This window comes from Puntigrus tetrazona, chromosome 1 (assembly GCF_018831695.1).
Source record: "Puntigrus tetrazona isolate hp1 chromosome 1, ASM1883169v1, whole genome shotgun sequence".
In the NCBI taxonomy this organism is placed as follows: Eukaryota; Metazoa; Chordata; class Actinopteri; order Cypriniformes; family Cyprinidae; genus Puntigrus; species Puntigrus tetrazona.
The window spans coordinates 20,009,015-20,033,942 of NC_056699.1; the positions used below are offsets into that span (position 1 = coordinate 20,009,015).

The 24,928-nt window shown below is 37.3% G+C and overlaps 1 protein-coding gene across 5 annotated transcripts in view; it reads right to left on the minus strand.

Moving 5' to 3' along the window:
* rgs12b (regulator of G protein signaling 12b) overlaps positions 1–23,005 on the minus strand; it is a 36,830-nt gene extending 13,825 nt beyond the window's left edge. Inside the window, exons 1-4 of one of the 5 annotated variants that reach the window (XM_043242592.1) lie at positions 22,893–22,965; positions 22,717–22,798; positions 19,501–21,598; positions 12,295–12,405 (exon numbers count right to left, since the gene is read on the minus strand). In XM_043242592.1, coding sequence (XP_043098527.1) covers positions 12,295–12,405; positions 19,501–21,462 — 2,073 coding nt within the window. In that variant the 5' untranslated portion in view covers positions 21,463–21,598; positions 22,717–22,798; positions 22,893–22,965. Of the gene's footprint in view, positions 1–12,294; positions 12,406–19,500; positions 21,599–22,716; positions 22,799–22,892 lie in introns of all 5 variants that reach the window. The other 4 variants (XM_043242611.1, XM_043242620.1, XM_043242628.1 and 1 more) reach the window with 4 other exon arrangements.
* Positions 23,006–24,928: the final 1,923 nt, after the last annotated feature.

A 24,928-nucleotide genomic window follows, 5' to 3' on the forward strand; every position in this document is an offset into this window, starting at 1 on the left:
CTTGCACGAAAATGAACTTAGCCTTCTTAGATTTTGATTCAGTAAAGGTCTACAAATGGTTATTACCAGCAATTAATAGAACGTGAAAGGGGGAGTATGATCGTTCACAATCCATGGTGAAAAGAAATAAAAAAACAGCACGGACAAACAGAAAGACGGACAGAGTTTTAAACTGTCTATACGAACAAACATACTGGAACTACAGCAGTTTCTTTCCCAAAATGACCTTGTATCGAAGCCCTAACTGACCCTGATGTTATTCAGTGCTGCATTTAAAAAAACTGAAAAGTTCCAGAGAATTTGAGGAATTCTGTATAATGATAATTTGGCTCGGACTCCTTGTTCAACTTGTTTGAGATGACATCAGCCTATATCTTCATTATATCTGTCCAGTGACATCAGGGACACACATCGCTCTACACCAACTATACTACCAATCACAAATGACTGTGAGGTGTAAATCATTGACTCCTGAGGCTTGCTGAAGGCTAGATACCTTTACTATATAAACACAATAGCGTTAAAAGTTTACTTTCTCACACTACAGTTTATCACCTTTTTGTCAATCCATGATCCATCTTTCACATTAAAGGAGTAGTTTATCCAATATTGAAAATTCTGTCATTATTAACTTTGTATTTACTATAGTATTTTTTTCCTCTATGGAGGTCAATGGTGACCAAAACAGCCTGGTTACAAACTTTCCTCAAAATATCTTCTTTTGTGATCAAAGAAATTCATACAGGTTCGTAAATGGTGACAGAATTTTCATTTTTGGGTGAACTATTCTAACTTTAAGTTCCTATATACCTCATTTAGTTTTGTATTTGAATTCATTGTAAAATTAGAAACCTGTTAATGGTTGAGATAATTTTATCCATTTACATTTGCATGAGTCAAATTTCTGACAGCATTTTAAAAGTAAAAAAAGCGAAACCCATTTTTATACAAATTTTCATTTAACCAAACAGTTCATTTAAATGAGTTTATTTATTTTCCCTCCTAATAAAAAAGTATTATAACTTTGACCAGTGGTGGAATTTCTGATTTTGTTATGCCTTCCTTTAACTGTCAGTGATACTTCTGGACCTCTACATAGAACAAACTGACAAATTTAGTGAAGAAGAATGAGAAAGCCATAACAAGACAGCTGATTATTCTTCAAGACCCTTCTGAATGAAATGTCAGTCAAAGTGAAGTGAACGTCCAAGACATTGATTATTCTTCAAAACCCTTCTGAATGAAATGTCTTGAAGTCATTATATGACTCACAGTGAAAGCAAAACGCTTAGACATACTCTTCTCTCATCGTCTTACCCCCTCTAACCCCTTCTGTTTCCCTCCTTCCTCTTCTCATTCCAGTGGGTTCCCTGCATTTTTTGGCAGTCGAGCTGCTTGTAACCACATATTGAAATATAAGTGGCCTTTTCCAAGCCCCCATATTCCAACCTCTCCACCCCTCACATTCCTTACTCTTTCTCCCCCAAATCTCCTTCTATCTTCTTAATGTAACATAGAAGACTATGGCATAGAAGACTAGCGGCTTTATATGCAATAGTGTCGGTGCTCTTTATGTAGTATTCATGAGGTTGATTTGAAACAAAATCTAAAAATGTTTTTACTACCTAGTAGTTTTTTTTCTATGAATTTCTCATGATGTCAGCACAGAACGCAATGACAACCACCTTCCGGCTTAATTATTCAAACTTTTGACTTATCACAACTGAATTAATTTCCAAAACATTAATGTGGTGACAAACATTTAAAAATATATTTATGCAGCATTTACGGAAACAAACTTAACAAGAGGTAATAATGTAATTAAAATTCTCTTCTACACGTGTGGTGCGAGAAATCACAGGGAGTTAGGTACGTCTTGAATCATCAGTGCTGCCAGATCTAGATAACAACAAGCAAATAAGAAAAAGCCAACAATAAACTTATCTTAGAAATAAGCCACTATTTTATTAACTTCATAAACTGGACTGCATCATGACCCGAGTCCAGACAACACTTAATAAACGTTGCTTATAATAAATGAAAAGGATATCTTTTAAAAATCAAATATGATAATACTGTTAATAGTGGATTAGTCTTTAGTCACTGTAATTTTACTTTAGTTAAAAATATCAAGTGGTCCTAGTAAGGTTTAAACATGCAACATTTAGCTACAATCCAAAAATTAAAACAAAACAAAACTCAAGACATTTAAAAAAAAAAAAAAAAAAAAAAAAGTCTGCAGGGCTTAAAAATACTGATAAATCATTCATGTTAGGTCACCATCTGATGGCTAAGGTCAAATCTGTATGCTGAGGCAAAAAAAAAAAAAAAAAAAAATGCAAGAAACCCCACTGCATTCAGCTATGAACACCGCAGACTAACAGCTCAGCTAAAGATAGTATATTTAAGAAAAATAAATGATTTTTTTTATATACACATTATCAAAGCATCAGGAACACGCAAGTTCTGTCACATCTTGCTTTCATCTCAGCATCTCTCACAGTCTGATGTGACTTAATGTGTTTTCCTTCTCTTCCCCTCCGCTGTGCATTCTCTAACAGAGCGCAGACTGTGGAGAGATCCATACATACCTCAAGGTTTACATATACTTGCAGCTGGATGGCCTGTGATCTCACATTCACACGGCCAGATGTGTGGATGTTTGACTTTTGTGCCGTTTGAGGCACATTCCTGATGTTACAAATGAGCTGCAGCAGAAAATATTATTAAATAATTTATGGCTGAAATACTCCTTTAAGACACAGGCTAAATACATACATACATACATACAGAACCATCCATTGTTGTTTGTCCGAATGTGTTTGTTTACACAAGGCTATAGACAACACACACAACACCTCTGTGCTATGTTTGAAATATTCAAATGTGCACTAGCCAACACAGAGGCGACTTCATGACAGAGTGTGAAAGCACAGCTAGCACACACTCACAAAACCAAGATGTTCAGATACATATAGCCTCATAAATTCAGGGCTGTATTAAAGAGATAATTTACTCACCCTCAAGCCATCCCAGATGTACATGACTTTTAATATAGCACAGATATAAAAAAAATGTCCTGGCTCTTTAATGTCAGTGAATGGTGGTCAAGATTTTGAAGCCCAAAAAGTGCACAAATCCATCATAAAAAAGTACTCCACACTGGTATCATTTTTACGGCCTCCTGAAATAAATTGATGTGTTTAAAAATAATCAGCACTGGATCAAAACTTGGTTCTCCTGAGACATATTGTCACCAGAGCTTATGCTACACCTCTGTCCTGTGTACTTTTATGATGGATGGATGGTTTTACGGGCTTAAAAATCTCTTAAATGTCTTAACCTCCATTCACAGCCATCATAAATAAAAGTCACGTACACCTAGGATGGATTAAGGGTGAGAAAAATCATGGGGTATTTACCTTGTTGGGAGAACTATCCTTTTAAATAAGTATGTGATAACTGCAAAATGTTATAAGCTGAATATTAAGGTCAACACGGAAAATCAATCATAATAGATTTTACAGTGTTATGTGATGAATTTCTGAATGAATCGAGACATTCAGAGAGAGTGCAATTTGAAGTTGTACAAGTTATGCAACAGTTGTAGTACCTGGAACATCTACATTAATATTCAAAGGTTTATTAATATTTATAGCAACATAAAAGCTGTTCTTTTGAACTTGTGATTTATTTGATAATACATAAAAATGTATTACGGTTTCTGCAGAAATATTAAGCTATTTTCAACACTGATGATATGATCATCATATTAGAACGATTTCTGAAGGATCATGGTGAGACTGAAGACTGGAATAATGATACTGAAAATCCACACCTAATAAGAGAGAGCGCACAAATATAACTGGACAAAAGTGACTGAACAGGATAAAAAGGGTCAAATAAAAAATATGTAAACACTGACAGCAAGAGAAGGAAAATAAGGGATGTCCGTTCTCTGTAATATTGGTCAAAAAACATATTTGATGACCGCTCTCCCTCCAACATACACACACATTCCAGTTAGGTGTCTGAAAAGTAGCAGACAAGTTTTTTCCAAACCTAACACACTGTGGTTTGAGAAGAAGCAGGAAACTGTGGAACTAACAGCTAACAGACAAACAGATGCCAGTGTTTATATTTGAATCTGAAATGAATAGTCCCTCGCACTGACTGTTACATTCCCTAGCACAGAAAGAGAAAGTTGTGTGTCTTCAAACTGCAGCGGTATGAATCCATATCCAATGCTCACCTATTTGCTTTGGCTTAACACGTGCTCAAGCTAACTTACAGCACAAACTCTTTAGGACAAACAGACGAGCAGTTTTATCTGACAAAACCCCCGTGTCTAATCAATCAGCACACACGTTTGTCAAGAAGACAGTTTCAGTTGAACAAACAGAGCTAGTAATCCAGGTGTGTTCAGCCCCCCCCCCCCTTTAGAAAGCTATTGAATGGGGACTAACAAAAGAGACGTCTTACAACGACTCAGACCAAGTCTAGACACATAAGAGACAGCAGACAGAAGAAGACATCCGACTCACCGAATGAAGGTAGCAGACCCTTTTAAATGACAGTCTCTTTTTGAGACTCATGGTCTTTTTCGGATGGGTGTCCATTCATACGGCGCAGCTCCTAACATGTAGAGATCCAGTGCTTTGACTGGAGAATCCATCCCGCTCTTACGCATAGACTGCGCTCACTTCATTCCTCCACAGCAAGAGCTGACATGCTCTCCGAGCGCAAGACAGACACTCACTCTTACCGACGAGGAAGTTCCCTTCTGATTCTGTGCTGTTACTACAGCAACCTCGACTCTCGGCAGAAAGCGGCTGGACTGCAAGCGAGAAATTCAGATGGAGAAGAAAATGATGGGATTCTCCTGTTCCTTGACCTGTGTAGTAACTATAAAAACACATGTCAGACTTTTCTCTTGGTGATCTTTTTCTTTTTAACACCGACTAGCGCCTCTCACTTAGAGGAATCAAGAAATGCTTACTCAACCGCTTCACCATCCCTTGCTCTGCCACAACTCAAATAAATCCTCCATTCAAGACAAAAGAAAGCACTCACTCCGGGCCTCCAACGGTACAGCCCTGCGTTGCCACTTTAAATAAGCATCTGTCTTAATTTCCCAACGTCTAAAAACACAGCAGCAAAGCTCCACTGGGTTTCTTGGTGCTGTAAAAATGAAAGAGGATGGACGGACAGGCCTCTAGATCGTTCTGCTGAAAGGCGTTTTTTTGAAGGAAAGTTGGAGAATGACGTAAGGTGAATGACCGTGAGAGTGGATGTTAATGAAAGGCAGGTTCTGGAGCAGGTCGTATCAGTACAGAGAGAGAAAGTAATAAAAATATCCCAGAGCTGGAGGTACAAAGGCAGTGTTTGATACAAACCTCATGAGCTCAATTCAAAAATATGAGCGTCGCGATTGGCAATTTCCTGAGTAGATGGGTGAAAAAGAAAGATCTTAAAAATACTTGGCAGACATTTTTCAGAGTAAAAAAAATAAAAATCAGGGGGCCATTAAATTATGCTATTTGGCTGGGGGTGAAAGAAAAGAGAGCTTTATTTTTAGTATTTTGCGTGGGCTGTTTTTCTGTTCTTTCCTCTTTTATTAATCACCTCCATTTAAACAATATAAATATTTTAGATGTGAAATCAACTATAAATATGGAACACTGGTATATGGAGGAGCTGTACAATTAATCAATCAATTCTTAAAAAAAAATCTCAATTCAGATACCCATGCAATCTCAGTTTTAAACGACAATGATTAGCCTGCGTCAAATCTGCGTCTGCGCAGCCGCTTACGCAGAGCAGACAGATAGTTATCATGCATCATGTAAGAAACAACTTCACTAACAGCATGTTCAACCAAACAGTCTCTTCACCAAACTTTTGTGACTTTTTATTTAACTTTAAATAAAGCACAATCATCTGAGATGATCTACTGTCATATAGTATTAGTTTGCATGTTGTTGTTTTAGCCAAGATAATTTAGAAATTTTGCTGTTGCCGTCGTGGCTCATTAGGACAAAACCTGGAAAAGATACCTTTTATCGCGTGTCATGTCACGGCGTCGCAACATGTGCAGGCAAGACACAGTTTTACAGTAATTCATATTATCATAGAAATACTGGGATTCTAGTTTTCAGATGTAAAGTTCAGATTTAAATAATGATGTCTATGGTAGCTATCAAAATATAGCAAATCTCTTTTTGAAAGTAACTAGCATGAAGTGTGTTTCGATTTGGCCACAAAAGTGACTATTAAAAAATGTATTGGTCATTGAATCATTCATTCAAGAGATTTGTTCAAAAACACAGATTCATCCAGTAATGTAACAAGGGAAGTATTTAGTCATTTTTTCAAACCACTTTTTTGTCATTTTTATATTAAACAATTGGTATTAAATATGTTTTAAATACATATATAAACATTGTGGGAGAATCGGGATCTCTATTTGAGACAAAAAAAATTCTCAATTTAACGTTGAGCTCTGGTATATGGCCCTTTAGATGGGAAGGGTCTGTGTTTCGTAAAGTATTGTACAGAAAAACTACTGTTGATTTCTTTGAAGAAGCTGTCAATCAGTTCATTTCATATTTGTGAAAGTTCTGAGAGTTAGAGCAGTGAACAGCAGTATGACAGCGTTTCAGATCACCTCTGACAGCTCTGCAGGTTCATATTTAAATGCACGGCTTGGCCCGGATCTCTACTCCGGGCCTGTGGCACACATTTCAGATGGGGATTAACTCTCTGAATCAGGGGAAGTCCTGGTGCTCTCAAGAGAAAACCAATGCATAATACTGAGTCAAATCTCGAGTCATTTGAATGCAGATCCACATTCCTGTTGGTTCTCATGACTGTCCTCTCTGCCTGTTCCCAGTGGGCACGAAGGCTTTAACTGTCGTTCTATCTTACCTCTCGAACCAAGAGCAATAGAACTGATGTGAGCTTAGTGAGCCATCAAACATACGCAACTCTATACAGACATCTCATCTCGGAATGTTAATGGAAGATAAGAAACCCATCAAAAGAAATCAAGGCTATAACATAATAATGGCACACTAAATATATTTAAAAAACATATAATATATAATGTCACATTGATCTAGTACTAAAACTAGCGCAAGACAATCCAACAAAGTACTACAACTGCAATAAAGTCACTGTCAGCACAGTATAAAATGTATGACAAGACTGATATCACAAAAATATGAAAAGTGATACACCACTGAACAATACATTATGTAAATACTTTTTATGTGCATAATGAAGAGAGAAGGAACAAGCATAGTGTGTCAGTCCCAGGTGATTTCTTCAATAAAAAACCAACTTGTCTCAATACTGCCATCTGCTGTATCTTCCAGGGCAAAAACAAACTCTCTCACAGACAAAACGTTTGTTTTATGAATTAAAAAATAAATACATATATAAATAAAAATAAAACCCATAATTACATAACGCATATTCATTACAAGTAGGCCAAGATTAAATGTAAATTAGATTTTTTTTTCTTAAAGAGAAAACAAACAAAAAAAGAACTCAAATACATTTCTGGTCTAATTTTCAAAATTTCAGGCAAAATGTATTCCTTCCAAAAAAAAAAAAAAAAAAAAGGGGTGGAGGGTTGCTTTAGGAACTCAGAACTACTAATCAGCCTGACCATATATTACTTCATTTCAATACCAATGAGTTCACTGACAAAGTATTTGTTTCACAATGTTTTCGATTTATTTACATTCTTCTTTCCTAAAGAAAAGTGCAGCTTCGCTTCACATGAAATGTTTGTTGCCTAAAGCCTGCACGATTACAAGAATAAAAATTCACCCTCATGCTAGTCATGAGACATATGAGATTGAAGATGAAGTTGCTTTAAATTCATAGCTAAACTCAAAAACGTCCAATGATGTTAAAAAAAAAAAAAAAAAAAAAACTAAATAAAAAAGAAAGCCAAAAAGACAGATACAGAAATCTTTCATCAGGAACTCATAAGATTTCAATAATACATGATTGGATGAAATCCAATGGTCACATGATTAGGATATGCAAGATGATTCGTGATCAAACCATAAAAGGTAAATTACATAATTACATATATAAATATCTTTCCTCTTGCTAATTTTGGCATGAAATTAGATAAGTGAAAAATATATTTAAAGCATAAAACCTGCAAATGTATAACATCAAATGATTATCCAAGATGCCAATTCACTTGAACCTGTCCATCAGCACAGTTTTTGAACTAATTTGAGGTTTCAACAGACATGGACCTGCATTCCAAAGCAAGATCGCACAAGCACTTGTGCAAGCGCTGTTAAAATCCAAACACGACCACACTCTTAAATATTAACAGCAGAAAACTGCCGGAGTGCATCCACAACCCCCACCGCAACTAAAACACTCTGCTTCTAAACACAACACGACTTGACAGATCAAACAAGCACGCTAGTCCCTTCAAATGTTCATGCACAGGTACTCACTCCATCAGTATTGACGCTCAAAGTTGGCTCCATGTATGGCAGTGTTAGACTCCACAGTCGGCCGTTAAATGACTCCACGCTCTGTAAACACATCCATCCACTGGCTGCGTCCAATACAGCGTGTGTGTGAGTCCGTATTCACAGTCTGTCCCTGTCACTATCTCTGCGTCTTGTGTTGTTTGATTCTCTCTCTCCCTTTCTCTCTCTCCCCGTCTTTCCACCCACTCCGCTGTAATTCCTATTCCGCCCACAGAGCCCAGGGCTCACAGACAGAGATGCAGAGACACGCTTGCAAGTGGGAGTGAGTGAGTGTGTGTGTGTGCTTGTGCGTTCACGCTCATATACTTCACAGAGGCGTGAGAAACAGTCACACACACACGCACTGAAATGTAAGTGCTTCACAGTGGGATTCTTCATGTTATTTACACAATGCCTTGTGTCACCTACTTAGTATGCCTAGAGCACAGCATCTGCTTAAAGAAGGGAGCGTGAAAGAATCAGAATGAATGTGTGTGTGTGTCTGTGTGTGTGCGTTTGAACAATTAAGGGGGTTCAGCTTCCTGGCATGTGTTTATTTCAGCGTGCTTATAATTGCAGTCAATGTGTACAATAAAAAGTATCAGGAACATAGAATTGTCCTTCTAAGTGTGTTTGTGTGTGGATTCCTCTTGTTTGACAGGCACTATTAAACCTAAACGTGGTATGAAGGGATACATTCTTCAACAAGTCCCAACTCTGTTCTCTATGTAAGCTGTGTTTAAGAATCTATGTGGTCTGTTTTTTTGAACCCGAGAGCAAAGTAGAATCTTCACTGTAATAAATCAGTCAGAATTTGTGACTGATGTGAAATCGATCTTGATTTAGATAAAAAAAAATAAATAAATGCCCATAACTATTTTACATCCATTTGGACGCATAGATATATATAGAAATATAACCAGAAACAAACGTGATTCTAAGAAATTATTTTAAATCAGGCAGTCACAAGACCAAGAGTTGAGAAATGTTTTTTTGGGTTGCACAATTATTAGGACTCTAACTTGTTTTCTAATCAAGCTTTTCATCTGCAGGAAGTTGTATCATTAATATTTATTTAGCCTAGCGGTGCACAACAAAAACACTTTTTAGTTTCTAATTTTTAGAATTATTATTATTATTTTCTCTGTTATTCTAATTTAAAGAAATCAAACAATGACTAAACAGCATCTGCTCTAATGATGATAAGCATTAAGTTGTTTTCACACATGCCTGAATTCATGCATGTTGCAATCGTCCTAAGATTCTCAAGTGGTTCAGAAGAACGTAATGCTTTTTGCTTTCAACGCATTTCCTTGAACATAAAGCACTAATCCAATTAATTATACATGATCACATCTACAAATATGGACCAACTTGCCTCTCAAAAAAATGGTTAAGCATACAACATAACCGTTTATGCCTATTTCATACTTGTGCCGGTGAACCATTGTGTAAATGCAATGTGACACTTATAGCTCTGCAATATCACTGTATATTGGCATGCTACCTATGGTGATGGGCGATCGGTTTATGATGTTTTAATTTTTTGTGTCAAACATTCACATTCACGCTGCTTCTTTGGCTCAGAGACATCACATTCAGATACAGCGTGGAGTAAATGTGTCATCTGTGGTAGAAAGTAATGATGTTAGAATGCTGCTGAAGTTTTTATTTCAGCATCTCTGGATTGGCCGGGTGCACGTCTCACGTCAGGATGATCTGATCTCGTACATGCTCATAGTGGTCATTTTCATTCTACGTTTTGTAAAGTCCTCTTCAAATATGTCTTCACAGCAATTTACTGGTAATTTCCAGTGTGTGTATGTGTAAAAGGGGCTATTGTATCAGAGATAAACTGTAATATATATATATATATATATATATATATATATATATATATATATATATATATTTTTTTTTTTTTTTTTTTTTTTTTTTTTTTTTTTTTTTGTAAATATTCAGTCTTTACTTCCATATATAACAAATATGTGTATTCCAAGTTTGTGTCTGTGTTTATAGAGAAGTCAATTTCCGGAGTGTCATTCAGCTTAAATTATCCATGTAAAATGATTTTGTATTTAAAAATAAATCATATTCGTGACTTTCAACAATAGTCACGATCGTTGAATGGGGGGGGCTCTGTGAGCAAAGTGAAGGCTGGAAAGGCTGGCGTGATGTCACACAGCGTCTGTGGGCATGAAGAGAAATGACATCTCACCGGGTAAACACTCGCTGACAAGATAACTGCATAGCTCGCTTTCTCTTACATGATAGGCCAGCCAGAGGAAATATGTGTGTGTTCTGCCGAAGCCGGTAATTAGTGCCTTTCCTGATGTTGTTTGTGTATGTTCATCTCAGAGCTTGAGAGTGTGTGTCACAGCATTTAAGGACAGTATTCAATTAGCATGTAATTTAAGAGTGCGTATGCACGTTCATGCCTCACTGCAGAGAGTGTGTGAGTCGGTAGCAGAATCCCTGCTAACGAGAAGAATGCTGCTCAATGCTCATTAGCGCACACACACACACACACACACACACTCTCACACTAATTACTGTGCTGCTTCACAAAGCGAGCTCTGTTCACACACAAGTGCCGCCACCCCGCATATGTGCAGCTCTGAGAAAAGAGACTAAGCTAGGTAAAGAGATGAGAGAAACCCAAGAGAGAGAGACTCCAAGAAAATAATAAAATCTATAGCATCATCACAGTTTCTGTGCTAACTATTAAGACATTTGTACAGAGCAAACACCCTGCTTTTAAAAGCTCAAGACAGTTGTTTCCTCTCTTCTTCGCTCAATACAACCCGCTTTATGCAATCAGACGAGTGTTTGTTCCAGCCACTAACTAGAGGAAGCGTTTTATTCTTTTTTCTTATCGCTTGATCAACAGTGTGACTGTCCCGTCAGAAGGCACGGACACTTATTTTCATGCTATGTGACTCAGCTAGGATTCCTGATCGTGGAATTCGTTTTTAGACTAAACAAGTCCAAAAGAGTAACAGTTTTCTGGAATCAGTTACTTATTATTGACTAATCCTATATAATAGTGGACAAACGTATAGGAGTGGGAGGGGCCATAGGCTCTCAGAAAGCCAAAGCAGGTTTTAGGGAAGATTTTTTTTTGTTAGAATTTAATGTATATCACTATACACAATTTCAATAATAAAAATGATGATGATGATGATTATTATTATTGTGTTCCTTTGGCATTTTTTAAAATTGTACACCAAAAAGAAACAACTATAATAACCACTGGCATGTTGGCTATCAGGACAGACTGAGATGTGATGTGATGTCAGTTTTTTTGTGCCCCTGAGCTCTTCCATCTGAAAATTACACCATCCATGTTTCACCGTCTCCTCCGTTGCCATGGCAATCTGCCGTCACCACACTTGTGCGCGCATCACACGACACGTGGATGCACTCTATCTCTTTGACTGCTGGGTCTAAAATTAAACTCACGTGTTTGAGTGTGACCACAGCCATTAATACACTAGAATACCCTCGCTGCAGTGTCAAATCTGCTCTACGGGCACAAAGCTGTCATTTCTTGAATAAGGGCCCAAGAGTTCATGCACTCCAGAGGGTTGCTTGTGTTTGTTTGTTTCAGTGTGCATGCATGTTTCCGAATTACTGCGTAGATCACTTATTCCTTATGTAATCATTCCCAACCCTCCGAGTGATAGGATCGGAATGCTGAGAAGTTTTATGAGTGAGAATGCCAGAGAGAGACAGAGACTAAAATGTAGGAACCACCTTCCTGAGAAAAGCATTTGGGGAACCTTACCTCAAGGTCATCAAGTGAACGAGCCATACTGAGACGCTTGGAACGTCCAAAAGATCGTCTGCCGGAGGAACGCTGAGGAAACCCCATAGTGATGCCTTTAAATCTACCGCCCTGCAAGAAACAGACAGAAAGACATTATAAGTCCTTATAATACGATGTGTGTTGCAATTCATTAAACTTTCCATCGTTGTCTCATTGGCAAACCACGTGCAAATTTGTGTCCCTCCAGAAATGTATGCAAATGTCTTTGTACATGAGTGGGGTAACATCTCACAGCAAGAACTGTCAAATTTGGTGTGCTCCATGAGGATGAGATGCACTGTAAACAGCTGGTGGCCACACCAGATTCTGACAGCTACTTTTCATATTCACTTACTTCAGGAAATCATCATTCTATTTATATTTGTCAAATGTCTGTGAACCTTGCTGAATTTATGCCTCAGCTGTTAAATGCACATAAAAATATTTACACATTAAAAGGAACAGTGCACTTTTTTGGAAAGGCTCATTCTCCAACTCCCCCAGAGTTAATAAGTGGAATTTTACTGTCTTGAAATCTACTCCGCCGATCTCTGGGTCTGGCAATAGCACTTTTAGCATAGCTTAGCATAGATCATTGGATCCAATTAGACTAGTATCCTCTCGCAGTTTGATTTCACGAACGTTTAGCAAAATAATTTGAGAATCACATAAACAGACATATGGAGAATATGTGCTTGTGTGTGAGTGTAAAAATTAACTGTATAAAGGATACTTCTGTCACTAAAACAGTTATAAAGTGGGTTTCCTAAGAACAAGAAGCTAAATATAAGCTAAATATTGTGCCACTATTATAGCACTACACAGTCCTGACAATATAACAAAACTATTTTAAGTTGCTGTAAGTGGTTGCTAGGGTGTTTCTAGGTTGGATCTAAGTCTATATAACATTCTGGAAAAGTTATTTTTTCAATGTAAGGCTACAGTCAAATGAACAACCTTTCACAATATGTGCAATATGCAATAGACCAACTTAAACCTATGATATAAATCGGAACATCTCTTATGTTTACGTCAAATCAGTGTGAAATGACCAATGAAATTACTGCCCATAGAATCTCACTAAACAAGGCACCTCAAAATCATTTACTAAACCTCAGGCCAACTCAAATGTCATGGAATTTGTGACTTTCTTTTTTTTGTTTTTAGATCTTGTCTTTAAACAAGCTGAAAAAAAAAATGTAAATCCACTTTTGGAAACTATGTAAAATGACCCCAACTGATGAATTAATGTCTACTGAAGTGAATTACGTTTGTCTATGCAAACATAAATATTAAAAACAAATGAAGACAAACACTTTTAACATAAACCATTGCTTCCAACAAAGAAGCCAGGAGACAATGATTCATCAAACAGGGTGGCATGGAGAACAGTCACCTTTTCACAGTGTCCTCTTGCATTATATAGATTTAAAGAGATGGACTATTATTCTATAAATATAACAAAAATTAAAAAATCTGCAGCATTAACCCTGATGCAGTCAGAGAAAGATCACCAGAGACAGAGAAACAAGAGGACAAATGTAGAAAGATGGCGGTCAGACAGCAAGAGACGGACTGATTAGAGGCATAATTTTCATAGGCTAAAGTTTAGAGGCTGATTGTGCAGATGACAAGAGCAGTGTAATCAAATGGCCTCCTGTGTTGCCTAGAAACGCAGCGAACTCTGTGTGTTCAGCCTCATCATTATGACACATCAAGTGATAACAAACATATGCACACACACAAATATGCCAACACAAGTGACTACTTGCACTTGAGAGTCAGGGCAGTACATATTTCAGCTATATGCACATGTGTGTCCACATTTAAAATGATAGTTAAACTAAAAATTATAATTCTGTGAACATTTACTTACACTTACACTCATAAACTTGTTTGACATTTTTTCCTCTATATTCACGATACAACACATTCGAGATATGTTGTTGTTCAGAGATAATGTAGACAATGTTTTGTTTACATAATATATGTATGTGTACAGTGCATATTTATTATGTATATATAAAAGACACACATATAGTATATGTATATATATATATATATATATATATATATATATATATATATATATATATATATATATATATATATATAGAAAATGTATGCATGTATATATAGTTCTGTATTTCTATTGTCATGTTTTATATTATATCTAAAAATATGCAATATATAAACATAACATTTCTCTTAAATATATACATGCATGTGTTTGCATTTATATATAGACAATAAATGTAAACATTGCACATTTAATTATTTAAAGTAATACTTTATTTTGGATGCAATTAATCGTTTGACAGCACTAGTCCAATCACATGTTAAAATCACATGTTAAATATGTAAAAACGCGAAACATGGTTTTGGAATATTTTCATGGTCTAAATGCGTGAAACCCATGAAATCACATGTGAACAAATATGAACAATATCTGATCACATGGGTTTCATGTTTCATGCTTCTTTCACATATTTTACATTTTAACGTGAACATAACATTTAACACGTTAAGTTTATGTGCTTTTTCTGTATAGAACGACAGTGAGTGGGTATACATAATGACAGAATTTACAATTTTGTTGAAATATTATTTTAAAGCTAATAAGACAGGACATTTACATAGTGTCTCTCTCAATCACACACACTCACGATGTGAATTTCAAGGCAAGCATGCAAAGACACGATCACACACACTCACATACCATAAAAAGAAAGCTCACAGAATCAGGGGAGAGATGAACACACGTTCCTTAAAGATATGAAAGTACTTTAGGACTTTAATGTGAAACAACAGAAACGTAAAGTGACTTAAAGAAGAAAAATGAAAAAAAGAATGCAAAGGAACAGAAAGATTTGCTCTTGTAGAGCAATGAACGATCGTAAATTCTGCATTCATTCCTGGTGTCTGGATACTAGACCCATATTAGGTTTCACTGAAAACACCATCGGTCATGGAACGGAGGAACAGGTTAGCCAGACATGAGTGACCGCCTCTTGATCACCCCAGTGGTTTCCATGGCAATTGAGCACCACAGCATTGTGAATTAATCTAAAGAAATCTCATGGACTAAACTACGTTCCTTGGGTGAATCTTTTGCGGGTGATTGCTGAAAAGCAGCTAAAGCTGTCAACATTGGTTTTGGAGAACAACACTAAATGTTCCAGATGTTAGCGGGAGCTGTTCTGTTTTGTGTGTAGCACTTGGATCCTGGAAGGAAGAAAATGTTTTATTTATATACTTCAAAAGACTAATGATGAAGGGAAAAGCATAGAAACATGAGGCTCATATGACTTTGCTTACACCAGCACAGCCTAAAGCTCTTTTTAGGCTACCAAACAGCGAATGGTGCATACATACAAAGCTAAAAGGTCTCAAAGTACATTCCGTCCTCTATTTTATATAATTTTATTTGACAGTTTCACCTATTGATTTATTCACTCCATAACTGTGCTATTTACACTACCCTTCTGTAGCTCGCTCTTCCCTCTTAGTGTGCAGTTGGGTCAGTCTTGGGGTTGAGATAACATCATAGATTCCTGTGGGGAGCAGGGACGTACTGTGCACTGCATAGACCTCTTAGACTTATCAGGGAGGAGCTATCTTTGAGGAGCTTTCTTTCCTGTTTACTTCATCCATGTCGGAATGACAAACCATACCAAGAAATGTCACTATAAAAACATCTATCTGTTTCATACCCATAGCAAAACTATCTTGTATTAAGCAGATCTGCAAAAATCTAATAATTTCTAATAATCCATCAGACTATGAGATTACAGCACAGCCACTGCAAATACGAATTCATATAGCCAACTGTAAACAACCCAATACTCAAAAATAATACCAGTATGGATAATACCTGACCCGACTACTGTTCTGTACTGTTTTCCTCAAATCTTGACATGTCTTATTCTAGCACATGATCAGTAGTCATTGTAGGCAAGTACTTTAAATATAACATGAACATGAAATACTGAGTTTTTCTTGTATAAAGTAAAGTAAATACATGCAGTGGGAGAATGCTTACAATTGCTTTTAGCCAACTGGTCTCTTTTAATGCATGTTTAAAAGTTATCTGAATGTTTTATATGAATTATGAATATCAAGTCTCTTTTCATTTTTACTTTGAACAATATATCTATTGCATAATCAATTGAAATAAAAAAGTGCAATATAATAAGTGAAATAAAATTACTGAAAATAAATGAAACAAATAAAATAATCTTAAACTGGAACAATATCTATTGTATAGTAATTTGAAACAAAACATATTTGTGCAATACATATAAATATATGGTGATTTATTTCCTTCATTACTTATTAAATAAAACAATGAAATTAAGCCAAATGGTTAGATATTTTGGTAACAATTTAAATTAAGGAATAAATACCCAACAGTAGCCTATAACTAGTTGCTAATTAGCATGCATATTACTAGCATATTGGCTGTTTATTACTTATAAAAATATGTTAAATGCATAGTACACCCAAAAACGGTTGAATATAAAAGATGATATCTTGAAAAATGCTGGTAATCAAACAGTTTCACTTCCATAGTATTTCTTTCCTTACTATGGAATCCAATAGAGACCAACAACTGTTTGGTTCTTCAAAAATCCCTCAAAATATCTTTTATGTTCAACATAAGAAAAAAAGCGTATACGGGGTGAGTAAATAATGACAATATTTGTATTTTTTTTGCGAACTATTCCTTTAATGCCTTATTTTGCATTACCATATTGTAGATCCCTACGCTATACCTAAGCATAACTAATGAGGAGTTTATATTAACAGTTTTCCTCTTAATAAAGAGTTAGAGATATTTTACTTATTAATGTTAAGCCATTCACCTTTAAATCATTTGACCTAGAAATCATTTAAAATGCAAAAGAATGTCATACTATTGTATTATATGGCAACAAATATTTGACCTGTAATTGACACACAGACAGTGGAACAGTGCCGCCTGTTGGTGAATAAGAGATCAAGTTGTGACCCCATGTGGACGCCAAGAAAATGTTAAGTTTCGTCTCTTTCATGAACTCACAAACAAACAAGAAAGTTTAAACTAACATGAAGAAAAGAACTCTAAGCATTGAGACTGTGCAGCTAATACAAAAAACTAAATTACAACTTCAAAACACCTTCCTATCATTAATTAACAATTTATCAGCCTAATCAGGTTGACTGTTCACTATTAAAACTCATGCTGCCATGATACCTCACACCTCTTCATCAGTCATGGCTGCTGCCACCTGTGTGAGACAGACGTGGCATGGTCTCCGTGTCAACAGCCCTCAACTAGACTGCTCCCATATCAATAATACAGCCTGGAATCACTTTAGCAACTACATTTACGCACACAGTTTTTATTACCTCAATAAATGAGAGACTACATGGAGTCTTTTTATTTTTTTAACATTTATGTATCACAGTGTATAAATTAATTAGTGGAAGAATCTTAAAGAATTGCTACAGCATCCAAAATTCAGCACTTATACAGACATTCAAACATAAAGCTGATGTCGATGTCCGCATTATATAAGCAGTGCTAGAATGAAACAAGGAGAGAATGAACTGAAAAACAATTCCTTCAAGCAGTGAACACAGACCATTGATGTCGGACATGCCTTACTGTTTTTAGCAGACCCTGAAGCAATTGTCACAGATGATGCATATAACAGCTACAATACTATTCTGGGAAATCCAATCAATGTTGTCTGTTTTGTTGCTTTGAGCCTGTGGACATCTTTGGGCCTGTTTGGGCCGTTTGCTCCTGTGGAGCTGTTCTGGGGATTTACTTTATCTGAGAAACTGTGTTTTTAGCGAGCTTAGTACTTCACAAATAGTCCAGCCAATAGTCTGCTGAAATATATTTTATTGTAATTTCATCCTCATGCCGATTCAAACCTGCATGTCTTTAATTTCATCTGTGGTTAAAGTCAGCCACAATACAAAAAAGATAGAGTTCTTTAAAAGGTTTTATTTAACCATTGTGTTAATGTTGAAGAGTCTATCTTCAGTTGAGGGTACTGCCCAAATTGTGAAAGGCTTGTGCTATTTTGGCTTCAGAAAACTAATTACTTATAGGAAACAAAATCACATATTACTTAACTTAAACAAATGATGGGCCAAAAGAGTTCTGCTATTGTTAGTGACCTAAAAACCCTAATCTTACATGCTTTGGAACCACCTTTTTTAAGAGTGCAGTTTTACAGCAATTTAGTTTAATAATTTTTGGAGTTTAACAGCAACTGGTTCTCATATTACTTTTGTTTTATGAAAGAATTTACTTACATTTTCATTCAGTGTTCCACAGAGGAAAGAACATCATATGGCTTCGGAGCAACATGAACTGATGACAGAATTTTCATATTTGGATGAACCATTTCTAAAATGATCCTGATCAGATTAATTTCAGTAATTTGACATCTACTGCCCAAAACTTGCGCTGCAGAAGGCCCATCAAAAGCAGTCAGATCAGAGCAGAAGCTAACAGCTATTTGAATGGAAAGTTTTCCACTGGGAGATTGAATCGAACCCAGCTTTGTATCTCAATCTTCTCATCTCAGGGTCAGTTTTAACATGTTCCCTCCAAGCGAGGAGCAGCAGCTAAAGCAGCAAATGTCACTGAGGTATTTTCAGCCCGGCTACGCATGTCACCTACCTGACAGAATTCTTTTTGACAGTGAAGTGTTTGTGCAGCTTTACTGAGCGACAATGCAAAACTATAAGAGCAACAGCACATTTTAAACAAAATGTGTGAGAACATCAGTGAACTTTTTTTTTGCAGAAACTCTGTGGTGGAAATTCCTAGTGCAATTGAAAACAGCAAAGTCAAGGATCATGCCGTGCCTGATAATAAGAACAAGAAAAATATATGATGTCCATTCCAAAAATATATGATATCCATTCCAAAAACATTAGTTTTCGCCTTCAAAGACTTTTTGCACAGAAAACAACTGTTTGAACAACATGTTCCCTGGTTTGTTAACCAGTGTGCTGCACTTGTATCAAATTTTAAATCATTACTTACTAATTCTTCCTAATTCTGAGAATCACTTACTGTTGTAATTCTGAAAGCCTTTCAATTTGCCTCTGGAATGAGGTAGCTACTGATTGTGATCCTGAACAAGTAAATCACAGACTTAAATACAAAACTTCTCTTACCTTTTTCTCAGAATCTTTCATTCTTCTGCAGTCGTTCGATTGCTGCTGACGCTCTCGTAGGTTCTTCTCCCCGAACAGCTTCTTAGCCCACTCGTCCTTCTGCGCATGGAGCCGGTGAGGCTGCGAGGCGATCTCGCCTGCAGCACGGTACCGGTCGGCTGGAATCTTACTCATGGGTGGTGGCAGGGTGCTACAGTTAGCACTGGACCATCCGTCTGTGGACTCTGCATAAGACTCCTGATCACTGCTGTGCCCCTGACGCCAGTCTCTCAGGACGTGAACTGGCAGCCAGCGCTGGCCTGATGCCCCTGTCACCTTCTTGCCATGGGCAGAATAGTGCGAGCGCGAAGAAAGACCTGACACATCCAGCCGTGAGGAGGAGTTTAGATGCCTGCCAGAAAGCAGAGGTGGGTCTCCATGGGAATGCGCAGGGGGCTGAGGGTGATCTGCAAACTGGTCAGGGCGGTAGCCATTACGATGCGAGATCGGTGGAGGCGGTGGTGGTGGTGGAAGACCTCCAAGGACACTTTGGCTACGAGGTCCTGGTGGGTTTTCCCATAGTCCTGTGGGAACATGGCGACTAGGGTTGGCACCCAAGTCAACCAAGAGGACGCGGTTGTTCTTCTCCTCTGGCAAGAAGTTGCCAATGCCACTGTCACTGTTGCTGCTTGTGCTGTTGTTCTGCTGAGCATCTAGATCCCCATCGAGGAACGCTCGAGCTCGCATACCCTCTATAGATTCTCCCATATCACGGTAAAGCACTGACACAAACTGTAGAAGAGGCTGGGAGGTAGGTGGGAACTCCAAGCAGCCACCGGTATCCGTGTCAGGAGTGCAGTCAAAGCCAAAGCGCCGGGCTACACATTGGTGGATCTTATGGTGACAGAGTTCAGGGTCTACAATAAAGACGTGACAGGACGTACGCAAACCTTGCTCCTCCTCACCGTGCCGATTCATGGCATGGTCATTTGTGGCTTGCATGGTGACAAGGCCAAAGAAGCGTCGGTCGTCTGGACACACGGCACTGAATGCTAATTTCTCTGCAGGGTAAGTGGCTAGAACAGCACCTCGATCGTTGCACAGCTGTACACAATCATGCATGACTTTGAGCAGGACCAACGAGTGCACTTTTTGTTCTGCGCGCAGACGTCGCATACAGCCACGAATCGCCTGCAGGCTGTCACTTTCCAAATTGGCACTTGTCGAAGCTAATTCTATAGATCCCAAGTATCCCACAACCATCCCAACGTTGAGTATACCCGCAGAGTCTGCATTTTGCAAAAGGTCAAATTCATCTTGCTGTTCAAACATATCAATGAACACAGAGTCATCATTGAGCACTTTGGCCATCTCCTCTTCAGTGAGCAAGTTGGGATTGCTCTGTCGGGTGCCGGCGTTTCCATACGAGAAGTCTGGCTCTGAGTGAGCTCTGGTTTTGGACGCAGAGGCACAAGCCACTGCCTTCTCCGAGCTGCTGGATGAGTGGCTGGAATTTTCAAAGATCATGTTAAAGATTCCTCCAGACTGCATTTCTGCAACTACACGTTCTGCACGGTTTATGCCCAGTGTCTTTGAGTCTATCTTTGGCCTCAGCCAGTGGCTCTTGTGGTCATGGAAGCCCAATTCTTCATCGCTTGAACATGAATCTAGATGTGCATTGTTATGACTGCCTTCAGCAATGACCAAGTGTAGGACACCTGTACAGCGACCAATCAGCTTGACAACATCCTCGTGAGATGCTTTAGACACATTGATGTCATTCACGCTTAGTATCTGATCTCCAGAGCGAAGGCCCACATAGTCAGCAGGACTACCCTTTAGGATGCAATTGAGCACACATGGAGACTGACCAGATAGCGTGAAGCCATAGCCTGTTCTTCCCCTCGCAACCTCCACCCCTCTTATGCGCGCAGATGGCTGGGCATTCACACGCCTCCTGCCTTGCTCTGATTGTCTGAACATCCTGGTTTCTGCCCCTGTTTTACTCTCTTCTGACTCACACAAGCAGAAATGGTGAGTTTAGTGATGTCATCCTTCCAGCTCCAGAGTCCAAGTCTAAGGCACAAACATGGTGCATGGCTGAATAGTCATACAATACCTTCACAAAAGGACAGAGAGGAAAATTTTAATTTAAACATTCAATACAGTCATACAAAATTAATTGCATTGAGATAAAACTATAAGGAAATGATGAGCAGGTAATTTCAGTTATTAAAATATGCATATGAGGTTGATTATTAAGGATTTATTAAAACATTTTTTGATTTTAAATGTTACATTTCTCATCATCAACGTTATATATATAGATAGATATCAGAAATGGTGGTGGACTGGTAAAATATATATATTGAACCAACATGAGCAAGGATTACATATCACATATTTTTAAAATATCCTTTTGTCATGCCGTCATTATGGCATACATAATGCATATAAAAATAACGATATAGAACTTACAATATGCCAACCAAATAAAATCTAAATATAAGACTTACTGGAGATTTATATGCACGCGTATATATGCAATACGCATTTTATAGGCGGGGGACAGTGTTTTTGAAAAGTGGCGTGGAGTTAGCATTTTGTAATAATAAATCTGAAACTGAAAGGATAGTGCACTGGTAGAACACACAAACTCGCAGATATAATAGTGCATGTCATCAATATCCTTTCCTTCGTTTCCTAAAATACTATTTTAAAGTTACAGATGCGAAGAAGACTCATCCACTCTTGCTATCGGTCCCGCCTTCTTTTTCCCATTGTTGGAATGCCCACGCGTCAACATATGTAACCATGACAATGGAACCGTCTCTAGACATTTCTCCTCGCTCATTGGTTTCCATGGCTGTCGATCACTTCACAGCGACCCAAACCCAGTTTGACGGAGACTTGCCAACTGACCACAAAAGTTATGCTACAGGTGTCCAATTCAACACGAGCGAGAAAAAACGACTAAAAGTAAAACACCACCGTACACATCTTCATACTTACTACTTTCCAGATGAATTTAATATTTAATATCGATAGAGACCCGAGCTGCCTCGGTGTTGGTTTTCGCGAGGAACAGCTGGGCAGTGAGTAACATCTAACGGTATTGAATTATCGGCATCAGCAGCCAGATACTACAGATAACATATATTGAGACACAACTCGTAAAAAGCTATAAAGGATAAGCTTATATAGATCAACATGCAGTTAACTAACAGTATCACGTACCTAAACTTTTAGCACAAGCAGAAAATGCAAGAAATTCCCATGGCTACATTGCTAACATTAGCCGCCACTTCCCAAAACTTTCCTGTGAGGAAGAAATAAAAAGTTCGTTGCATTGCAGTACAGATTATACTGAGCTATAGATTATAGTTATATATTAGGTAATTAAGTGTTCTTACTTGTGACGGATGTGTCCCAACCTGATGTGAAGTTTAATGACATGGTAACCTTAGTGCTGCATAAGGAGTAAACAAAAGGAGAGGGCAGCTGGTGTGTGGACAGCAGAAGCAGGAGGAGGAGGAAACTACATCTCAGTTTTTTTTCTTTTCTTCTTTAAGGACAGCACCGGTAAAGGGGTTTTCCTCTACGTGACATCGGATTTAGGCCTGTAACTCAGTTTATTCTCAGTGTTGTATTGATGCGGCGTTCAAGAGTTATTTGAATGGTATTAAGAAACGTACCCTGCCAAGTTCACATCAGAACCATTTAAAGTAATTGAACAATTATTCTTGGGTTTTTTTTAATAGGTCTGTGGAAAAGTGACAGATTTTTCCTCCGAATGTTTTTCCATAACATAAAAGAGGTGATTATCAACGGAGAGATTAAAAAAAAAAAAATTAATAATGAACAGCTGCTGTGGTTGAACAGACATAACCATAAATATAATTTAACACACACAAGCCCTGGGATTAGAATCCTCCACTTGCTTTGCACAGAAAGTTAATAACTTGCACCTTTACCAGCATAAAATCAAAAATATCCAAATCGATTATCCAACACAACATAAAACATCCCACCTTAGAGTAGGACATTTTCAAAGCATATGGGTAAATAAAAAAATAATAATAATAAAATCACAATATTTTGGGGCTCTTCAACTAATTTTGGGGGTCATATTCTCTGAAGGACTGCTATTTGAAATGAAATACTGTCACATTACAAAAATTATTTAGCAAAAATTATTTAAGTGTTTCTCCTGTCTGCCCCTTTAAACTCACATTCTGTGTGAAATAACAAATAATTAACAGGCTAGATTTAGATTGAGTCACTAGTTGTGATAAATGAAAAATGTGATTAAACAAACGGAACATTTTCCATTGTTTATTATTTTCTATATTATAGTATTTTTATGATTTATGGAATTAAAATAAATACATAAATCTTTGCATAAATAAGCTAATACAACAGCTAACATGAAGTAAAAACGTTTCAAAAAAAAAAAAAAAAAAAAAAAAAAAAAAAAAAAAAAAAAAAGCTCCGGGGCTTGACCATCATGGCTTTGTACTGTGATATTTATATGACATGCTGCTGTTCCATGATCTTCGTCTCAGATAAAATAAGATGAAGCAAACACTGACTTTAGATCTAACAGCATAACTACGGAGATCAAAATGGAAAGATGTAAAGAATAATCTTAATTTGACATTAAAAACAATATAAATCAAGGAGAGTGGCATTAATCAGGATTCTTCCCTCCATTTTTCAAATAAAGCTTCCAATCACAAACAATATAGAATAAAAGGCATCTACCATCTGATAATTATAAAATTGTGACAGGTGCAGTAGCAACATTACTATTGCAGCATTTCACATTTGGTCCAATCATACTGGTGGTCTTTAAGAAAGGCATTCACGTCATTCCAGCTGTACGTGACCCCTTATGCTACTGTCTTATTTAACAAAACAGATTTAAAGATCTTCAAAGAAGTGTTTCAATGGACACAGTATGTAGATTTGGGCCGATATTTAAGATGAATCTGACAATACATTTCAGGGAAGTAAAGGCTTTTCACTGAGCAGTGTATCAATCAAGTATTAACTGCTATGTATATCTTCTGCTTCACTAGACAAAGCAAACGTTTTATCACATCATAATAAACATATACGTACTAGACACAGCCAGATTATTATTAAATGCCATGAATCGTGTAATTTGACAAATTCATCTTTCATTGGTAGTTACGGTTATGCCATTTCCATGTAGACCGAGCCGACTAACAAACACAAGTCACCTCATTTGAAATGTTTCATGTTGCTGTCTTTACATAAAATATTGACTCAATTTTGAAAGCAGACTAAAGCATGCTTCAAGTTAATACACCCACATCTTCTCAGGCAGAGGTACATTTACAATGAAGGTTTCTATGCCATCAGAGATGGATAAATTATTGATAATTTTTTTTTTGTAGTCTCCCGTAATGAAAGGTTGAGTTAT